At 39.9% G+C, this 19,527-nt stretch overlaps 1 protein-coding gene across 18 annotated transcripts in view; it reads left to right on the top strand.

Annotated features, from left to right (window-relative positions):
* CARD8 (caspase recruitment domain family member 8) overlaps positions 1-19,527 on the top strand; it is a 114,134-nt gene that overhangs the window by 2,047 nt on the left and 92,560 nt on the right. For 5 of the 18 annotated variants that reach the window (XR_010124818.1, XM_063657263.1, XM_054462036.2 and 2 more), the window contains exons 2-5: positions 4,119-4,215; positions 12,855-12,956; positions 15,247-15,396; positions 19,237-19,377. Coding sequence is in view for 15 of the 18 variants with exons in the window: in XM_063657263.1 (XP_063513333.1) it covers positions 12,898-12,956; positions 15,247-15,396; positions 19,237-19,377 (350 nt within the window). In the remaining 3 variants the exon portion in view is untranslated. Of the gene's footprint in view, positions 1-4,118; positions 4,216-4,332; positions 4,444-12,854; positions 12,957-15,246; positions 15,397-19,236; positions 19,378-19,527 lie in introns of those variants that run through there. The other 13 variants (XM_063657264.1, XM_063657261.1, XM_054462034.2 and 10 more) reach the window with 8 other exon arrangements.

The raw sequence follows: 19,527 nt of genomic DNA, 5'->3' as shown, positions 1-19,527 counted from the left end.
TCAAGAATATGAATTGCTTTGGTCAATTTTTTATATCTCTACTGATACTGTGTTATTCTGTTAATTGCTAGAAGACTATTGATCAGATTTCCCACAAGAGTGGAGGATTATTCTATATCTGTTTATCATTCTACCCATATATACTATATACATATTGAAAGTGTGAATATGTATACACAAAATTAAAATTGTTATTCTTATTGAAGTGATCTACTTTATACTTAGTGATGCTGTTTAGGTAAAATATATTTTGTCTAACGTTATTGGAGGTGCACCTGCTCCCCATTGATTACATTTTTACACAGATAGTCATCTTGCATTCTTTTATTGGAATCTTAATATAACTTCTTTGGGTTTATCTCCTGTAAGATGGAGGGAAATGCTCTTGAAGCCTAATTTGTCTGACATTCATATTGTTGCTCCAGATTCTTTTTAATAACCATGTATATGGTATATCACTGCCACTGTCATATGAGGGGTGGGGAAGTGGCCCCACTTGGAAACATTTTTGCAGATGAGTATTTAAAATGATAAATGTTGGCCAGGCACGGTGGCTCACACCTGTAATTACAGCACTTTGGGAGGCTGAGGCAGGAGGATCACGTGAGGCCAGGAGTTCGAGACCAGCCTGGCCAACATGGTGAAACACCGTCTCTACAAAAATACAAAAATTAGCCAGGCATGGTGATGCATACCTGTAATCCCAGTCACCGCAGCTCCCTGCACCTGCACTCTCACACACCACCTTCTCTTAACCAGTCCTATTCTTTTTAGCTCCTATCATGTGTACATATACCTTTTCCTGTACTGCAAACATTCTGTATAATCTCTTGTGCTATTATGTTTTATCTGTTTAGATCACGGATGTACGTCCAACCCATTAAATAGTACCAAGAATAAGGAACATGTGCAAAATGTATTTGTGGAATGAATCAAAGAAGTGCCATAGAGCAGTGCAGTTTAACAGAAATATAATCCAAGCCCCAAAGGTATATTAAATTTTCTAGCAAATGCATTTAAAAAAGCAAAAACAAGCAGATAGTTTTAAAAACACATATGTAGTTGTATATGTATACACATATGTGTGTGCATGTGTGTGTTTGTGTGTGTATATATATATGTGTATATATATATATATATATATATATATACTGATAAGGCCGGTGTGGTGGCTCACACCTACAATCCCGGCACTTTCGGAGGCTGAGGCAGGCAGTTCACTTGAGGTCAGGAGTTCTAGACCAGCCTGGCCAACATGGGGAAACTCTGTCTCTACTAAAAAATAAAAAAAAATTAGGTGGGCATGGTGGTGCACACCTATAATCCTAGCTACTTGGAAGGCTGAAGTGAGAGGATTGCTTGAATCCAGGAGGTGGGGGTTGCAGTGAGCTGAGATCACACCACTGCATACTCCAGCCTGGGTGACAGAGCAAGACTCTGTCTCAAAAAAAAAAAAAAAAAAAAAAAAAAATATATATATATATATATATATATATACACTTATGTTTTACTTACATATGTGTATATATGTATTTTATTTAAATATGCATATATATGTAAACATAATAAAACATATACATATGTTTTACCCCAAATGTCATAATTTAAACTTGTCAGTAATGTGAAAATTATTAATATTTATATATTGTTATTTATATTGACTTCAAAACCTGAATGCTTTTTAAATTTATGATACACCTCAATTCGAACTAGCCCCAATTCAACTGCTCAATAACTGCATGACTTTCTCCACATAAGTCATCATGGAGACTTTCCAGCTGCAGAAGAAAGTATGGGGTTTGAGGTCAGCCATTGAAAGCTCCGTGAGAACTGATCATTTTTGTCTTAGAGAGGAAGATGTAAATTAGGAAATAATTTTATTATTTTTCATTAGCACAAAAGGGCAGATGGTTGGGTAGCATGATGAAATAATTCCAGTGATCATCTCTAGTCTTTGTTTTTTCTCAGATATATAAAAGAAATAAAGGGTGATGAAGTTGTTTGAGCAATAAAAGCACACAAAGCAACCAAGCAGCAGGAGGATGGTGTGGGTGGCTCTGTGTTCAGGAGATGGCTGGGAAGAGAGGCTGGGGCTGTGCAGACGCTGGGCTCTCCACTGGTGTCTGCAGAGGAGACTGGCCATGTTGATGCTGGTCCAGACCATGAGGAACACAAACAGGACATGGCGAATCACCATGACATTTATAAATGATCCTTGGGGGAGTTTTATCTGTTTAGATCACGGATGTATGTCAAATCCATTAAATAGTACCAAGAATAAGGAACATGTGCAAAATATATTTGTGGAATGAATAAAAGAAGTCCCATAGAGCAGTGCAATTTAACAGAAATATAATCCAAGCCCCAAATGTATATTAAATTATTGTATGTATGGCCTAGTTTGACAATAGTCTTGCGAATATCCAGGACCAAAAATGGTGAAATTGGTATTGGCCTCTACGGTTTCAATGATGTGAACATAGATTAGCATGTTGGTGATCCAGAGGAAAATGAAAGAGGGAACAAACCTCAAGGCTGATATGCGGATCACACAATAGTTTACCAAACTGCCCAATATCGTAACCAGAGACATTCACACTACAAACCAGGAGAAAAAGTTGGTGTTTTCACACTGTGTAACTTTCTGCAAGATGCTGAAACAAGACTCTATATCATAATGAGACTTTCATCTCACTTAATTCGACCTTTTCTACTTAGCAGAATAATGGTGTAACTCAAATTTTATGACCAATTCCTTCTGCTTATAACGTAACAGAACCCAACCTACAAAACTCTTTAGTATCCATTGGTTAAACAAGAAATTGTCTGTGCTGTTGCTAATACAACATGCTATACCTGAATAAATTCCTCTGAGAAAAGTTGAGGCTCCTATACACAAAATAAGAAAGCAGGCCATGTGGTTACCCCAGGTCTCACCTAACTCCCTACTGTCTCGAATAACTGTTTGAGTTCTTCAATTAGTTGTCTTTAAACCTAGGTTTATGGCTCAAAACCATATGCAAACTGAAAATCTCATATTGCTCTTAATTTGTATTTCCCCTTACTTTGTATTTCTCCTTTTTAAACTTTGTATGTGTTACTTGTTAAATTTTTCAGAGGTGCAGCTCCTAACAAAATAATACTGAATCAGCACTTTAAAGGGATAGCAAAAGACTGTAGAACAGACAAAATTGAACTTACTAATGGACTCCAGGGAGACTTAGCCTGAGAGCCACATCCTTCAAATCTCTGTTGTTGCTCAAATATGCTTTTGACATCGATTCCTAGTCACCAATCACTCCCCACAACATGGAATGAGACCAGCAAACTGGGAGAGGTCCATGCTGGCATCAAGGGACATCAAATCTTAATTACAGAATGATTGATCAATGATGCTTTCAGAGAAAGTTCTTGATCACAAGGAGAAATCTGAAAGTTGTCAGAACAAAATGGAGCCACTAATGTTAAGATGACCCTGACAAATAAAGCCAGGAAAGCCATGAAGAGGGGGGTCTTGTCCTTGTACGCCTGAAAATGAAAAAGACTCTACAAAACCCACAACCTTGCATAAAGGTCATTGCAACCTTAAACAAAAAATATTTCTGCAAGGAATGCTGCTCAGCAACTTCCTGTCCAACCTCAGACTAATGTCACCTTTGTGCCTGATCCTTGTGGCCAAGGAAAATCATGTCAAAACAATATGCAATCCTCCCCATTTCTGTCTTCCTTTATCTTCCTGGATATATACATAGTTTAATATGGCATATCTATTCCCAATTGCAATGCTGTTACCAGATAAACACTGTTTCCTTTAGGAAGCTTTCATACGTTTGTTATTTAGGTTAACACTTGTAATAATTAAAGGATTACAGTTACAATGTAAAATTATTAGTATTAACAACACAAACATTGGTATAAAATTATTATTACAGAAATTAAAACAACTTGAGTATGGAGAGATTATTAAGACTGTCCCAGCCAAGTCATTGAAGTCATAAATTTAAGCTGTGACTAACAGGATGCAAAGCTTCCTGAGAGTTTTGTTTTGTTTTCAACAAGGGGAGGGCCCCATTTCCCTTTCCGACAGCCTCATATGAACCTCTTCCTTTCTTCCCAAGTGACCAAGAGGAACAGAACACAGAGCAGCCTGGCAGTGTCCAAGCAACAAGCCTCGGCCCCTCCTTCCTGCACCCTGGGGCTCCTGAAACTCACCTGGTAAGCGCTCCAGAAAAGCAGCAGGTGGTGACTTTAGGGGAGGACGGGCCAAATGGGAGAATCCCCTTAAGCTTCGGTTTCTCTAGTTCTCAACTTCTTTTGAAATAATGTTCTCAGGGAAGGAGGGCTTTCTGAGATTTGAGGGAAACAAGCTCTCAGGACTTCCGGTCGCCATGATGGCTGTGGGCGGTAAACAGGGTTAGTGCAAGCATCTGGGCCATCTTCAATGTGAGTAGGAAAAAACACGATTACACTTACTTCTGCAGAGTTTATAATATCCTTGCCCATTATTTACAATAAAATATCTAAGACATAGGTAATAATATATTTTAAATAAAATTGAAGCAATACATGAAATTTCTGTGGAATTCATCCAGCCACTGTCGGCTGTTGCCACTATCCAGAAACGTCTTAATCCCCCTGCATGATTTATGTATTTGGTTTGTATTTTAAATATTGTTTTCTGTAATATTTAAAAGTTGTATTTGCTTGGTATCATGCTGTGCAGTCTCATGCAATTTGATTTTTAATCAATATTCCTTTTTTTTTTTTTTGAGACGGAGTCTCGTTCTGTCACCCAGGCTGGAGTCCAGTGGTGTGATCTCGGCTCACTGCAACCTCCACCTCTCAGGTTCAAGCAATTCTCCTGCCTCAGCCTCCCGAGTAGCTGGGGTGACAGGCGTCCGCTACCACGCACGACTAATTTTTGTATTTTTAGTAGAGACAGAGTTTCACTATGTTGGCAGTCTGGCTTCGAACACCTGATCTCAGGTGATCTGCCCGCCTCGGCCTCCCAAAGTGTTGGGATTACAGGCGTGAGCCACCGTACCCGGCCCAATATTACATTTTAAATATTTATCCATGTTTACATTTGGTTTTAATAATTTATGTTAACTGCGCTACAGTATTAATGCAATGATGATATTATAATCAATGTATCCATTCTTTGGTGATGGACATTCAGTTTGTTACCCTGTTTTCTGATAGCAAACCATAATACAATGGACTTTTTATATGCATTTTCTTGTCTACACATAATTTCAAGGGTAGGTGTGTCTTGAGATCTAGATATAGCCAGTTTATTCTCCAAAGCGGCTGTGTTTTCAGTCATCTCCACTACTGGTTTACGAGTTTCCATTGCTACACATTCATATTCACACTTGATTTTGTCAGATTTTCTTATTTCCATCAGTATTGTGGGTGAGAGTGATATCTGATAGTGGTTGTCATGCACATTCCCCTGATTACTAGTGAATTTTAACATCTTTTCAGGACATTTGTGTTTTATCCTTTTGATTCCTTATTTATATCATTAATTCATTTCTCTGTTGTTTGTTTCTTTAATATGTCAAGGAATAATGAATTTTATTCCAATTTTTGGAAGTTTAGGAATTTTTTTTAAATGACAGGGCTTCGCTATGTGGCACAGACTGGTCTCAGCCATTTGGACCCAAGTGATCCTCCCACCTCGGCCTCCGGGTGGCTGGGGCTACAGGCAATACGTGCAGGCAAGGCTACGCCTTCATGCCTGGCTGTGATTTTTATTACATGTTTTTTAAATTTCCAATGTCACATAAAATACTATACAAGAATTTTAGTATTTGAACTTTAAAGAATGTAATTTTGCATTTTTTTCTTGTGAAGATGAATACAGATTTTTGTGGGAGTAAAAAAGACAATTTAAGGTGAAGAGTATTTGGTTTTCATGAAATAATTTGATTTCTAAAATAAAAGTAAACCGTCAAAACTTTTTAAATGCAATATGAAAATGTTTTCAATTGAAATAGTGATAGTAAAATTTGATGAGAGGTAACTGAATTTTAATTGAAATTTCAATTGAGAATACATATGATACAATGTGTAGCACAAATGGTAAAAATCATGTGTATTTTAACGTTAAAATTTAAAATTTAGTGTAATTTTAATTTTGCTTGTGTGACATCAAAACAAATGGAAGCATTATGTGTGTGTATATATATATACACAATAACATAGTGTCATGAAAGTATAATATATATATTTAAAATTTTCCATGTGAAAATTTTAGGTGGAGATTTTTAAACCATTTATTTACTTTATAAAGGGTAATAAATTCACATAGTCTGCTCCCCAAACACAGTTGAATATGTACTGTGGTGTAACTGTATATATATATATATATATATATCCAGAGTTTCTTTATGCATATACAAATTTTTACTCTTTACTTGAAGAGTAGAAAGTTTACACACTGTTGTTTACTATGCCTTTTTTCATTAACAATAGATCTTAGTGATAATTCAGTATCAGTTTTTAGAGATCTTTGACATTCTTTTAAAATTGCATATTATTTCATCATTGGATGTATCATGATGTCTTTATTCATTCCCCTATTGAAAAACATTTCAGTCGTTTCAAGTTTTAGTTTATTTTATTTTACTTTTTATTTTTGAAATGGAGTCTTGCTGTGTCACCCAGGCTGGAGTGCAGTGGCACCATCCTGGCTCACTGCAACCTATGCCTCCTCGGTTCAAGCGATTCTCCTGCCTCACCCTCCCGAGTAGCTGAAATTACAGGCCCACGCCCAGGTAATTTTTGTATTTTTCGTAGAGACGGGGTTTCACCTTGTTGGCCAGGCTGGTCTGGAACTCCCGAACTCAAGTGATCTGCCCAGCTTGGCCTCTCAAGGTGTGGTGATTACAGGCTTGAGCCATAGCGCCTGGCCTCAATTGTATTTATAAAGAGTGCCACAGTGAGTAAACATGTGAACATGAGTTCATACATAGGTAAGTATATTTGTATAGGAGTATATCAATTCCTCAAAACTGATTTACCATTCCAAATGGGATGTCATTTATGAGTTCAACAGATGTCCATAAAGTTGCCATCCATATAATGAATAGCAGGTGAGACTCCCATCAGCAATATCAGAATGCCTGATTTCCCACAGCCTTGTCAGTAGATGAGTTTTCAGACTTTCACATGATTTCCAAATTCATGGAGAAAAAATATTCAAGAGTAGCTTTAATCTTCATTCAGCATGGTGTTTTTTCATTTAGCACATGCTTGGGAACCATTTGTTTTTCCATTTCTGTGAATTTCATGTTCATATCCTTTGTCCACCTATTTCTAGAGCAATGTTGTTTTTTTATTATTGATTTCCTATTTCATGTATCAGAATAGCTCTTTTGCTCTGCTATGCTCTATTGGTCTATCTGTTTGTCAGTCTATCTATCGAGAAGTAAGTACAGGCATGTGTAGGCACAGTTCGGTATACATGCATGGATTCCCCAGGTCTTTCCACTGAGAGAGATTAGGACAAAGATACCTTAGTAGCTGTAAACACACATAGTTCCCAGATCTTGGTTTCTAAATACTATTTTTGAATACAAGGGAGCCAAGGATCTGTGGAGAAGTGGTTACTTCCAGGGCTGGGGCAGGAATATACAGGATAACATTGGAACAAATTGTGATGCCAGAACATGAAGAAATATTCCAGAAAGGATGGGGCATGTTGACTGAACACAGAAGACAAACATGCATGACCTCAACCTAATCATGAGAAAACATCAAAGAAGTCCAAATTGGTAAACATTCTGTAAAATAATTGACCATGCTCTGCAAAAATGTCACAATCACAAAAGACAAGGAAAGAATAAGAAACTGTCACAGACTAGAGGAATCTAAGGAGAGATAACAAGTAAGTGCAATGTGAGATCCTCGATTAGATCTTGGAGAACAAAGAGGACATTCAGACAAATGTTGACAAAATTCAAATAAGGTCTGCACATTAGGTAATGGTACAATATGCTAACATCAATTTCCTGGTTGGATAATTGTGTTATATATGTTATTATATATGTAATTATTATATTACAATTACATATACAATTGTATATTATATATAATATATTAAATGTAGATATGCAATTATTTATATATAATACAATAAATGTATATATAATACAATATACAATACAATAAATTATATATAGTTATTTTATATATAACAATTATTATATATAATACAATTATATATAGCTAACATTCGGATAAGCTGGTTGAGGATTTACGTGAATCTTTGCTATTTTTCAATGTTTAAAATTATTTCAAAATAAAAACATTATATGGGTCATGTAGTTTTTTGTATAGTTTAATTCTAGACACCATAGTTTCTGTTTTAATGAGTGTATTTTCTTCTTTCATGGAATTGGGATAGTCTGTTATATTAAGAAGCTATTCACTTTTGTATATTAAGATTCTTCTGGCCGGTGCGGTGGCTGACACCTGTAATCCCAGCACTTTGGGAGGCTGAGGTGGGTGGATCACCTGAGGTCAGAAGTTTGAGACCAGCCTATCCAACATGGTGAAATCCCGTCTCTACTAAAAATACAAAAAAAATTAGCCAGGCATGGTGGTGCATGTCTGTAATCGCAGCTACTTGGGAGGCTAAGGCAGGAGAATCACTTGAACCCAGGAAGCAGAGGTTGCAGTGAGCCGAGATTGTGCCACTTCTCTACAGCCTGAGCGACAGAGGGAGACCCTGTCTCAAAGAAAAAAAAAAAGATTCTTTCTCTAACTTACTGGTTTCTCTTACTTTTGTAGCTTATTTCAGGTGATTCGTTATGTTTCTCTATAGAGGAAAATAACGTGTAGTGAGTTTTAGTTTAATCTCCTTCCTTTCAATCACTGTATTTGGAATTTGTCCAATATTTTGGAATATATTGAAGCACAAGTTTATCCTTTTTCATGAGAGAGACATATTATGCCGAGAATGTGTGTAATCCTTCCTACTTAGGAATTGTGGGTGGAGTTTTTTTCTCCCCAAGAGTGATTGTTAACTTGGGTCCATCATTTTCCTTTGATGATCTTTATCTAAAACAAAACAAAACAAAAAACAACAACTTCCTGGTCTTCTCACCTGTTTTCTTGTAGTGCCTTTAAGCAATGCTCTGGTAATATCTTTTTCTTAATTATTATGGAATGCATGGGACCGACCGTTCCATGCCTGATTATATGCAGAACATTCTTTCTACAAGTGTGTTTTTGTAGTATTTCTGTACTCTGTCACACTAGGGCATTTCTTTGTTTTGAAGGATCTCCCATCCACACTGCCTCTACCACATTTATCTCCTGCTCAGCCTCCACTCTAACTGCCCAGACCTCACAGCTCTTGTATTCAAACTCTATCGATAAATCACTGAGTATGAGGCTTTACTCACAGGAAATTACTCGTCTGGCCCTTCCTGACTTCTTTATGTTTTCTCACTCTGCACTTCCTCCTTGTTCCTCCACCATGCTTCACCCTGACTTAACACAGTTTCGTCAGCTGGTGAGAAACATTTGGATCTGTGAATTAAATCTGTCTCCTCATTATTCTGAAAATGGAGTTTGCATGGACTTTTCCATTCACCTTATTGCTTTAATTGATACTCAGTAATAGACAAGATAAACTTATTTCTCATTGCCTTGTTCATTTCAGAAGTACCGGGTAGAATTTTACAAATAAGCCTTGATACATATTCCCAGTAATTGTTGAGTGATTTAATTGTGTGTTGTCTTGATATTACTTTGGTCATATATTACATTATTTCTCATTTTTGAATATCTGGATTTATATAAATTCTGTGTAATTCAGGTTTGTATTTATCCAAGTTCTCAGAAACTACAACTGCTGTAATTGATCATAACTCTCCTGATACAGATGTAACTAAAGTGAGAGATGATTTTTGACTCATGAAGAAAAGAAGACTGTAGACCAAGTCTCAATAACTTCTACTCAATCCTATAGAAAGTTAGCCAAGATAATGTACACCTTCTTTAAGATTCTTATAAGGAAAAAATTCCATTTTGTTTCTTGAAATGAGGTATTGCTTTGTTGCCCAGACTGGAATGCAGTGGCACCATCATAGCTCACTGCAACCTTAAACTCCTGGGATCAAGGGATCCTCTCACTTCAGCCTCCCGAGTAGCTGGGACTACAGGCGCAAACCACTGTGCCTGGCTTCAGGAGAAAAAATTAAATATATAGTGGTACTAGATAAAATAATACTAAATAAGAAATAATTTGAATGCATACTATATTAACTCTGGAATAACAATACTTAAGTAAAAGAAAAGTGTTCTTTATAACAAAGGGAAAGCTTGTAGTTCAGAGGATAGCTGAATTAAATTTTTCACAGGCTATGAGAAGCATAATAATTAAACATGAATAAATGAAATATGCAGATTTTAATATTTTTGTTGAAAATTGGATAGAAATATTTGGTTTGTTTAGTTGGAGCCTGTTAGTGATTATTATGCATATAAATAGACATTCAGTTATTGCAGATAAATTCATTGGTGGTAAAATAAAACATTTGTATAGGGTTTTGGAATTCAAATCTTTGGATTATTTCTCTGGGCCAGGGGCAATGGCTCACGTCTGTAATCCCAGCACTTTGGGAGGCTGAGGCGGGAGGATCACCAGGTCAGGAGATCGAGACCATCCTGGCTAACATGGTGAAACCCCGTCTCTACTAAAAATACAAAAAAATTAGCCAGGCGTGATGGCTCAGGCATGTAGTCCCAGCTACTCGGGAGGCTGAGGCAGGAAAATCGCTTGAACCTGGGAGGCGGAGCAGCCTGGTGACTAATTACAAATTAGTGATTTGTATTTCACTAATTATCTTTTCTGTTATCCAGAGTCTCTGAAATGCTATTAATAATATGTATTTTTACTATTATATAAAAGTTAATCTTCAAAAATCACAATAACTTATCACTTTACACGTACTAGAATGGCCATTTTTAAAAGGCCCATAATAACAATTATAGGTGAGGATATGGAGAAGCTAGCACCCTCCTACACCGCTGGTGGGAATGGAAATTGGCGCTTTGGTATATGTGCTGCCGAAGCGAGCACGGAAATTGGTGCTTTGGAAAACAGTCTGGCAGTTTCTGGAAGGTTAAACATCGAGTTACCATATGACCCAGCAACTCCACTCCTAAGTATGTACCCAAGAGAAGGAAATAATCTGTCCACATGGAAATTTGTACCTGAATATTCACAGTATCATTTTTCATAACAGCCCCAAAGTGGAACTCACCCAAATGTCTATTGTCTGCTGAATGGATAGAGAATATGTGGTGTCTCCATACGGTGGAATATTATTCAGTCATGAAAGCAAAGGAGGTGCTGTTATGTGGTATAATATGAATGGACCTTGAAAACATTATGCAAAGTGAAAGAATCCATCACAAAGGACAATATATTGTTTGATGCCTGTCTTAGTCACTTTGGGCTTCTTTAACAAAAGTATCGTAGACCATGCGGCTTAAACAACAGGATTTATTTCTCACAGTTCTGGAGGCTGGGAAGTCCAAGATCAAGGCACTGGTACATTCAATGCCTGGAGAGGACCTGCTTCCTTGTTCATAGATGGCTGACTTCTTGCTGCATTCTCCCATGGTAGAAAACGGGAGCGAGGTCTCTGGGGTCTCTTTTCTAAAGGCGTTGAGACCACTCATGAGGATTCCACCCTCATGACCTCATCACCTCCTGAAGGTCCCATCTCCTCCTATCATCACATTTGGAGTTAGGATTTCAACACAGGAACTTGAGGGTGGACACATACATTCAGTCCATAACAACTCCTATTAAATCAAATGTCCAGAGTGAGTCAACCTATGGAGACAGAAGGTGGATGCGTGGGTGCCTGTGGCTGGATGTGCGTGCCTGTGGGGAATGGGGAGTGCCACTTAATGAGTTTCTTTTTGAGGCGATGACGCTGTCCTAAAACTGATTGTGGTGGTGGTTGTACAACTTCGTAACTATACTATATATACAACATTGAATTGTAGACTTATGTGGGTGAATTGTGTGGTTTGTGAACTATATATCCATAAAGCCATTATTTTAAAAATCTAATCTTTAAAAAATGTCATAGCAGAGCCGGTGAAGGTAATGGATTAGTCAACGGTCCTAAACCCAAGTATTTTAAAGAAATCAAGGTGACAATTTAGGCAAGAGAAACCATTAGAGTTGTACGAGAGAAGAATGGAAGGCAAGGAAAATAATCACACTTTTGACTCTGTCAGGTTGGAATCTCTAGAAGTTACTATTCTACATGACTTAACTTGCAGACCCAGGGCTACATTAAAAATAAAAGAATTTGAAAAATCCGGCAGGGCATGGGACTCATGCCTGCAGTCCGGCACTTTGGGAGGCCAAGATGGACCGATCTCCTGAGGTTGGGAGTTTGAGACCAGCCTGACCAACATGGAGAAACCCTGTCTCTACTAAAATAGAAAAATTAGCCGGGTATGGTGGCGCATGCCTGTAATCTCAGCTACTCAGGAGGCTGAGGCAGGAGAATCGCTTGAACCCAGGAGGTGGAGGTTGCTGTGAGCCAAGATCTCACCATTGCTCTCCAGCCTGGGCGACAGAGCTAGACTCCGTCTGAAAAAAAAAAAAAAAGAAAAAAAGGAAGTTTCTATTTTACAACTCTCCTGTTTCGGCCTCTGTTCTAAGTACCTACCACTACTAGGAGCAATTCCACTGATGCATCTCTTGTGAATGAGCAATAAGCGCTTTTGTCAACCTTTTAGAGACACAGAAGCTAAGATTTATCTGATGTTCTTCCCAAGTACCTAAATACAACCTCCTTTTATTTTTTCAGGGTAAAAAAGATACAGTAAAGACATAAATACCACGTTTGACAAATGGAAAAAAAGGAGTGTCCAGAAAAGAGTAGCAGCAGTGAGAAAGAGCTGCCGAGACGGTGAGTGACTTTGCGCTCTGTGAGGGCTCCTGATGGCCGATTCTTCTGCGTCTCATTATAGTTCATGAGATACAGAGGACCATGGATGTTTTCTGGAAGAAAGGTTCTGCTCTAATTTTATTCATTCACCCATCTCTGCATGAATGAAGGGAAAGCTCCCATGGGCAACCAGGTGTACTTTTTTTTTTTTTTTTTTTGACACAGTCTTGTTTTGTTGCCCAGGCCAGAGTGTGCTGGTACCATCTCAGCTCACTGCAACCTCTGCCTCCTGGGTTCAAGCGATTCTCCTGCCTCAGCCTCCCGAGTAGCTGGGATTACAGGCATGCACCACCACGCCTGGCTAATTTTTGTATTTTTAGTAGAGCCGGGGTTTCATCATGTTGACCAGGCTGGTCTGGATCTCCCGACCTCAGGTGATCCACCCACCTCGGCCTCCCAAAGTGCTGGGATTACAGATGTGAGCCATTGTGCCTGGCCCAGGTGTACTTTTTAGACCTTCTCTCTCCTTCCCTGATTCTGACCATGGCAACTTCATACCTGAGCAAAAGCAAGTCTAGGGCTGTTCTTCCAGCTCTTTCCTTGATGCATGGGCCTATTGCCTTGACCATGCTCTTGACAATCCCATAGCACGGCGCCCAGATCAGAGCAGAACCAAGCAGCCTGACTCACTAAGCTCTCCCGCTGTGTGTTTCAGTGGCTCCTCATGAGCACCAGGCTTATGTCTCATTTGTAGAAAATGAATGCACTGTTTTACATTGTCTTGGAACTCACAACAAATTAATCTGACCAAATATTTCATGTATGCAATTCAGACACTGTTGCAGAATGAATGTTTGTGTTCTTCCAATATTAATATGTTGAAATCCTAACTTCCAATGTGATGTTATTAGGAGATAGGGGCCTTAGAGAGGTGTCAGGTGATAAAGGTAGAGCCCTGATGAATGGAATTAGTTCCCTCATGAAGGAACCCTGGAGAGCTCCTTTCTCTTTCCCCATGCTTGGACAGCACAAGAAGTCTGCCCTCTATGAATCAGGAGCAGACACTGATCTACCAGCACCTTGATCCTGGGCTTTCCAGCATCCAGAGCTGTGACAAATACATTTATATTGTCTACAAGCTTCTCAGTCCATAGGTTTTAAAAATAGCAACCTTGGCCGGGCATGGTGGCTCACGCCTGTAATCCCAGCACTTTGGGAGGCGGAGGCGGGTGGATCACCTGATGTCAGGAGTTCGAGACCAGCCTGGCCAACATGGTGAAACCCCATCTCTACTAAAAATACAAAAATTAGCTGGACATGGTGGCGAGCACTTGTAATCCCAGCTACTCGGGAGGCTGAGGCACGAGAATCACTTGAACCTGGGAGGTGGAGGTTGCAGTGAGCCAAGATCGTGCCATTGCACTCCAGCCTGGGCGACCACAGTGAACCTCTGTCTCAAAAAAAAAAAAAAAAAAAATTCTGAAATGACGGAGACAGATGCTCTGGCATGCATAAAAGACCACGGACTAGGATGAATTGTTTGCTTTGGGAACCCAGTGTTTCCAATTCTTGTGCTAAGTAATTTTAGCCTTCTATAATTAATCACCACCAGGATTTGTGACGAGAGTACTGTATCCTTATTTTACAAGTTAGAAAGCTGATACTCAGAGAGGTTAAGCAACAACTTTGACAGGTCTGTGACTGCTGAGTGATGTCTGTGAAAGGCAGTGAATGCAGATTTCTCTAGTGTCCATCATCCCTGAAACGCTCACACTAAATAAAGAGATCCTACCTTCAAATAAGCTCAGTCCATTCAGTGTTGTGCAAACAACTTCATCTGGTTAACATTCCCTCCTGTTTAGGACCAACGAAGGATAGAAGAGTGGGGCCCTTCTTATGCTCCTATAGTTTACAAAAACACAGTATCCTTTCAGAAGCCAGTAGGGAGCATCGCCAAGTGTGACAGACCGTGATGAACATCAGGGATTGAGAATCAAAGGAGGCATGCCTCCTGAGATAAGATCATTGTCTACTAAGTGGTAACAGAGATGCAGTTAATTCAATAAAAATGTGGAGGAATGGCATTTTATTCTAGCATGGGCATCAAGGAAGGTGTCTCTAAGAATGGGCATCTCTGAGGATGGCATCTCTAAGGATAGTATCTCTAAGGTTGGCATCTCTATGGATGGGCATGTCTAAGGATGGATGTCTCTAAGGATCGGGTTACTTTCGCTACATCACAGTGAGGAATTGTTCCACCATCGAGCTCCTTTAACATGCTCACATTCCAACTCCATTTGTGTTTTCCCAGGGACAGTGGATCCAGTAGGAATGTAGATGCATCCGAACTCATAATACTACAAGGACCACGGAAACTGTTGGTTGACAATAGCTTACAGGAACTGCAATACCCAAAAACTGGAATTTTTATTCAGGCTGAGGCCTGTGTGACAGATGATACGTAAGGGACATCTATTTGTTGGGGAAAAATTAAAGATTTGGAATTTTGCTCCACTGGTTTATGTACATTCATAAGAAGCAAAGACATGTAGATTATTTGCATAAAAATTAGTATATATGTTACTTTTCTTCTTTGTTATCTTAAGTTTTTATTTCAAAAGAGTTTGTATCTTGTAAGAAGTAGGAAAAAAAGGTCTGTGCCCAATGGCTCACACCTGTAATCTCAGCACACTGGGAGGCGAGGGCAGGTGGATCACCTGAGGTCAAAAGTTTGAGACTAGCCTGGCCTACATGGTGAAACTCCATCTCTACTAAAAATACAAAAATTAGCCGGGCATAGTGGCCCACACCTGTAATCCCAGCTACTCAGGAGGCTGAGGCAGGAGAATTGCTCAAACCTGGGAGGCGGAGGTTGCAGTGAGCCGAGATCATGCAACTGCACTCCAGCCTGGGAGACAGAGTGAGGCTTCGTCTCAAAAAAAAATAATAACAATGTTAATGATAAAGTAGTTGGGAGAAAAGGGCAGAGTTCCCATGTAGCCTTCACCAAGTTTCCCCTCATGATAATACTTTTTTTCTTTTTTTTTGAGACAAAGTCTTGCTCTGTTGCCCAGGCTGGAGTGCAGTGGCGTGATCTTGGCCCACTACAACCTCTGCTTCTGGGGTTCAAGCGATTCTTTTGCCTCAGCCTCCCAAGTAGCTGGAATTACAGGTGCCTGCCACCACACCTGGCTAATTTTTGTATTTTTAGTAGATACGGGGTTTCACCATGTTGGCCAGGCTGGTCTCAAACTCCTGACCTTAAGTGATCCTCCCACCTCAGCCTCCCAAAGTGCTGGGATTACAGGCATGAGTCGCTGCACCCAGCCGATAATACTTCCTGTAACAATAGTGATATGATTGGATGTTTGTCCCTTCCAAATCTCATGCTGAAATGTGATTCCCAGTGTCAGAGGTGGGGCCTGGAGGGAGGTGAATGGATCAAGGGGGCATATCCCTCATGAATGGTTTAGCACCATTCCCTTGGTGATAAGTGGCTTCTTACTCTGAGTTCATGCAAGATCTGGTTCTTTAAAAGTGTGTGGCACCTCCCCCCTCACTCTCTTGCTCCTGCTGACATCATATGACAGGCCTGCTCCACTTCACCTTTCACCATGAGTTAAACGTCCCTGAGGCCTCCCAGAAACCAAGCAGAAGCTGGTCCCATGATGTACATCCCTGCAGCACCATGAGCCAATTAAACCTCTTTTCTTTGTAAATTGCCTGGTCTCAGATAGTCCTCTATAGCAATGCAAGAATGACCCAATACAGGCCAGGCACAGTGCCTTACGCCTGTAATCCCAGCACTTTGGGAGGCTGAAGGGGGCGGACCACCTGATGTCGGGAGTTCGAAACCAGCCTGACCAACATGGAGGAACCCCCGTCTCTACTAAAAATACAAAATTAGCTGGGCGTGGTGGCGCATGCCTGTAATCCCAGCTACTCAGGAGGCTGAGGCAGGATAATTGCTTGAACTCGGGAGGCAGAGGTTGCAGTGAGCCAAGATCATGCCATTCCACTCTAGCCTGGGCAACAAGAGCAAAACTCCATCAAAAAAACAAAAAACAAGAAAACCAGAATGACCCAATACAAACATTCATTGCTAATACCAGGAAACTGATGTTGATACAATGCTGTTAACTCAGGTATAGATTTTATTTCAGGGTGATATTTCACAGGCTGAAAAGCACTGCTAATGAGGACAGGAATTCCTCAGTCTTGCTTGGTCCATGCACCCCTTTAACATGGGATATTTCAAAGGCAGTGCTGCACGCTGGGCACCATGGATGGTAGAGCTCAAAGAACTACTTTGTTTAATAAAACCTATCCCAGACTGGGTGCGGTGGCTCACAGGTGTAATCCCAGGACTTTGGGAGGCCAAGGTGGGTGGTTCACTTGAGGTCAGGAGTTGGAGACCAGCCTGGTCAACATGATGAAACCCCATCTCTACCAAAAATATAAAAAATTAACCGGGTGTGCTGGTACATGCCTGTAATCCCAGCTATTGGGGACGCTGAGGCAGAAGAATAGCTTGAACCCGGGAGGCAGAGGTTGCAGTGAGCCAAGATCATGCCACTGCACTCCAGCCTGGGCAACAGAGCCAGACTCTGTCTCAATTTAAAAAATAAAAATAAAAATAGAAATGAAACCAATGGCAGATACCCCAAGGCAGGACCCTCTGTTCAACTGGACTACAGCAGAGGTTCTAAAGTCAATGCTGTCCAATAGAGTTCTTACCCAGGATGGAAATGTTCCCTGTCTGTGGTATCCAGTGTGAAAGCCACTGGCCACACATGGCTTTTTCTTTTTTTTTAACATACATGCTTTAATTAGAATTGCTGAAAAAATATTCAGGATTTTTGCTCTTGTTGTTGTTTTTAACAGGCTTAATTTTCCAGCTGGAACCCGATTTTACATTGCAAGCAAATTTTTTTTTTTTTTGGACAAAAGTTGTCTTTAGTAATAATTCCTCAGTTATTTTCTTTCTTTTTTTTTTGCTTTCCTTTTTTATCAATGATTTTTTTCTACAGTTTGGTTTTGAACTTACTTCAAAATCTTTCAACAATTGCTTTCACGGATATTCAGCTGATGGAAGTGTTCACTGTTGTAACCTTTTGTGGAGGGTGATTTGGGAATATCTATCAAACAGTAATGCTCAGGCTGGGTGTGGTGGCTCATGACTGTAATCCCAGTGCTTTGGGATGCCAAGGTGGAAGGATTTCTTGGGGCCGGGAATTCAAGACCAGCCTGAGACCTCATCTCTGTTCCCTGGGGTCCTCTTCAAAGCAGATTTTGTTGCCAGACGTCCTATGCCTATGTCCATTACCCAGAAAAATTCTTTTAGTTTCACGTGGCTGGGGAGGCCTCACCATCATGGCAGAAGTCAAAGGAGGAGCAAAGGCATGTCTTACATGGTGGCAGGCAAGAGCCACGTGTGGCTTTTGAGCACTTGAAATATGGCTACTTCAAAGGAGGAACTGATTTTCACATTTAACAATTTAAAACTAAAATGTAAATAGGCATGTGTGGCTAGTGGCTGTCATATTGGCCATTGAATATCTTGGCATAAAGGACACTCCATCACTCCTAACCTTGATCTTGATTCCTGCCAGCCATAGGAGGACAGTGCCAAGCCTTCAAAAATGAAGAAGAAGAGAAAAGGATCTAGCATAGGACTCTCATGTTCCATATCTGAAGAAGGATCCTTGATAGGAAAAGAAAATGTGTACAATATGCATAATTTTCTTTTTCTGTGAGCATTTTTGTGCTTTACGCAACCCCTCTCACCATTTGCAGGCAGAAGGGAGAAGAGGAGATAACTATTCCATGGGTTCTTATAACACATGCCCAATCTCACTAATGCCCTGCAATCCCAGTCATCTTAGGGTCCTATTCTCTCAGGCACCAATTATGGATGAAGGGAGACTACAAATTAGGAATCTCATCCTTTCCCTAAAATTCTTAGCAAGGTTATATAGGTCAACAAGTATGTTGACCTATTATGAAACCAAAGTTTGTGGCAAATGCTAAATGTTGAGAACTGACTGACGTCTGCTTCCTAGGATGGAAAGAGCAGCATATAGTGGGAAACAGAGACCCAGTTAAATTTAACATAATGAGACGTAAGAAAGAGTGATGGGAGTCTGAGAGGTGAGATGGAGTCATAGGGGCCTGAGGAATGACTTCCCTAAGATAAAATGTGGGGTCTATGGCTATTAACATAAAATCTTCCTGCACAGCCTATGCTATCATCAGGCACCTACCTTATATTCATAGTAAAAATTCTATTCTTGTTTTCCAGGGTATACAGGGAGCTACCCCGTGTTTCTGAGATCCGTTATGACATCTCACATTTTTTCCAAGAAGATGATGAGACAGAGGCAGAGCCATTCTTGTTCCATGCTGTTCCTGAGAGTCAACTATGTGGGTGGGACATTCCCAGGTAAGAAAAGCTATTCTGTTGGAAAACTATTGGGCGCTGTGTCTCAATATCACAGAGGAACATGAGAGTTAGAGGAATTTGGGTGTTTTTCATCGAACTCAGGGGAGAATGAATGAGCTTATGCAATATTAGCAATGAATCCAGAAATTT

This window comes from Pongo pygmaeus, chromosome 20, assembly GCF_028885625.2.
Source record: "Pongo pygmaeus isolate AG05252 chromosome 20, NHGRI_mPonPyg2-v2.0_pri, whole genome shotgun sequence".
Classification (NCBI taxonomy): Eukaryota; Metazoa; Chordata; class Mammalia; order Primates; family Hominidae; genus Pongo; species Pongo pygmaeus.
Note: the sequence above shows the minus strand (reverse complement) of the source record. Positions and strands in the feature narration are given on the sequence as shown.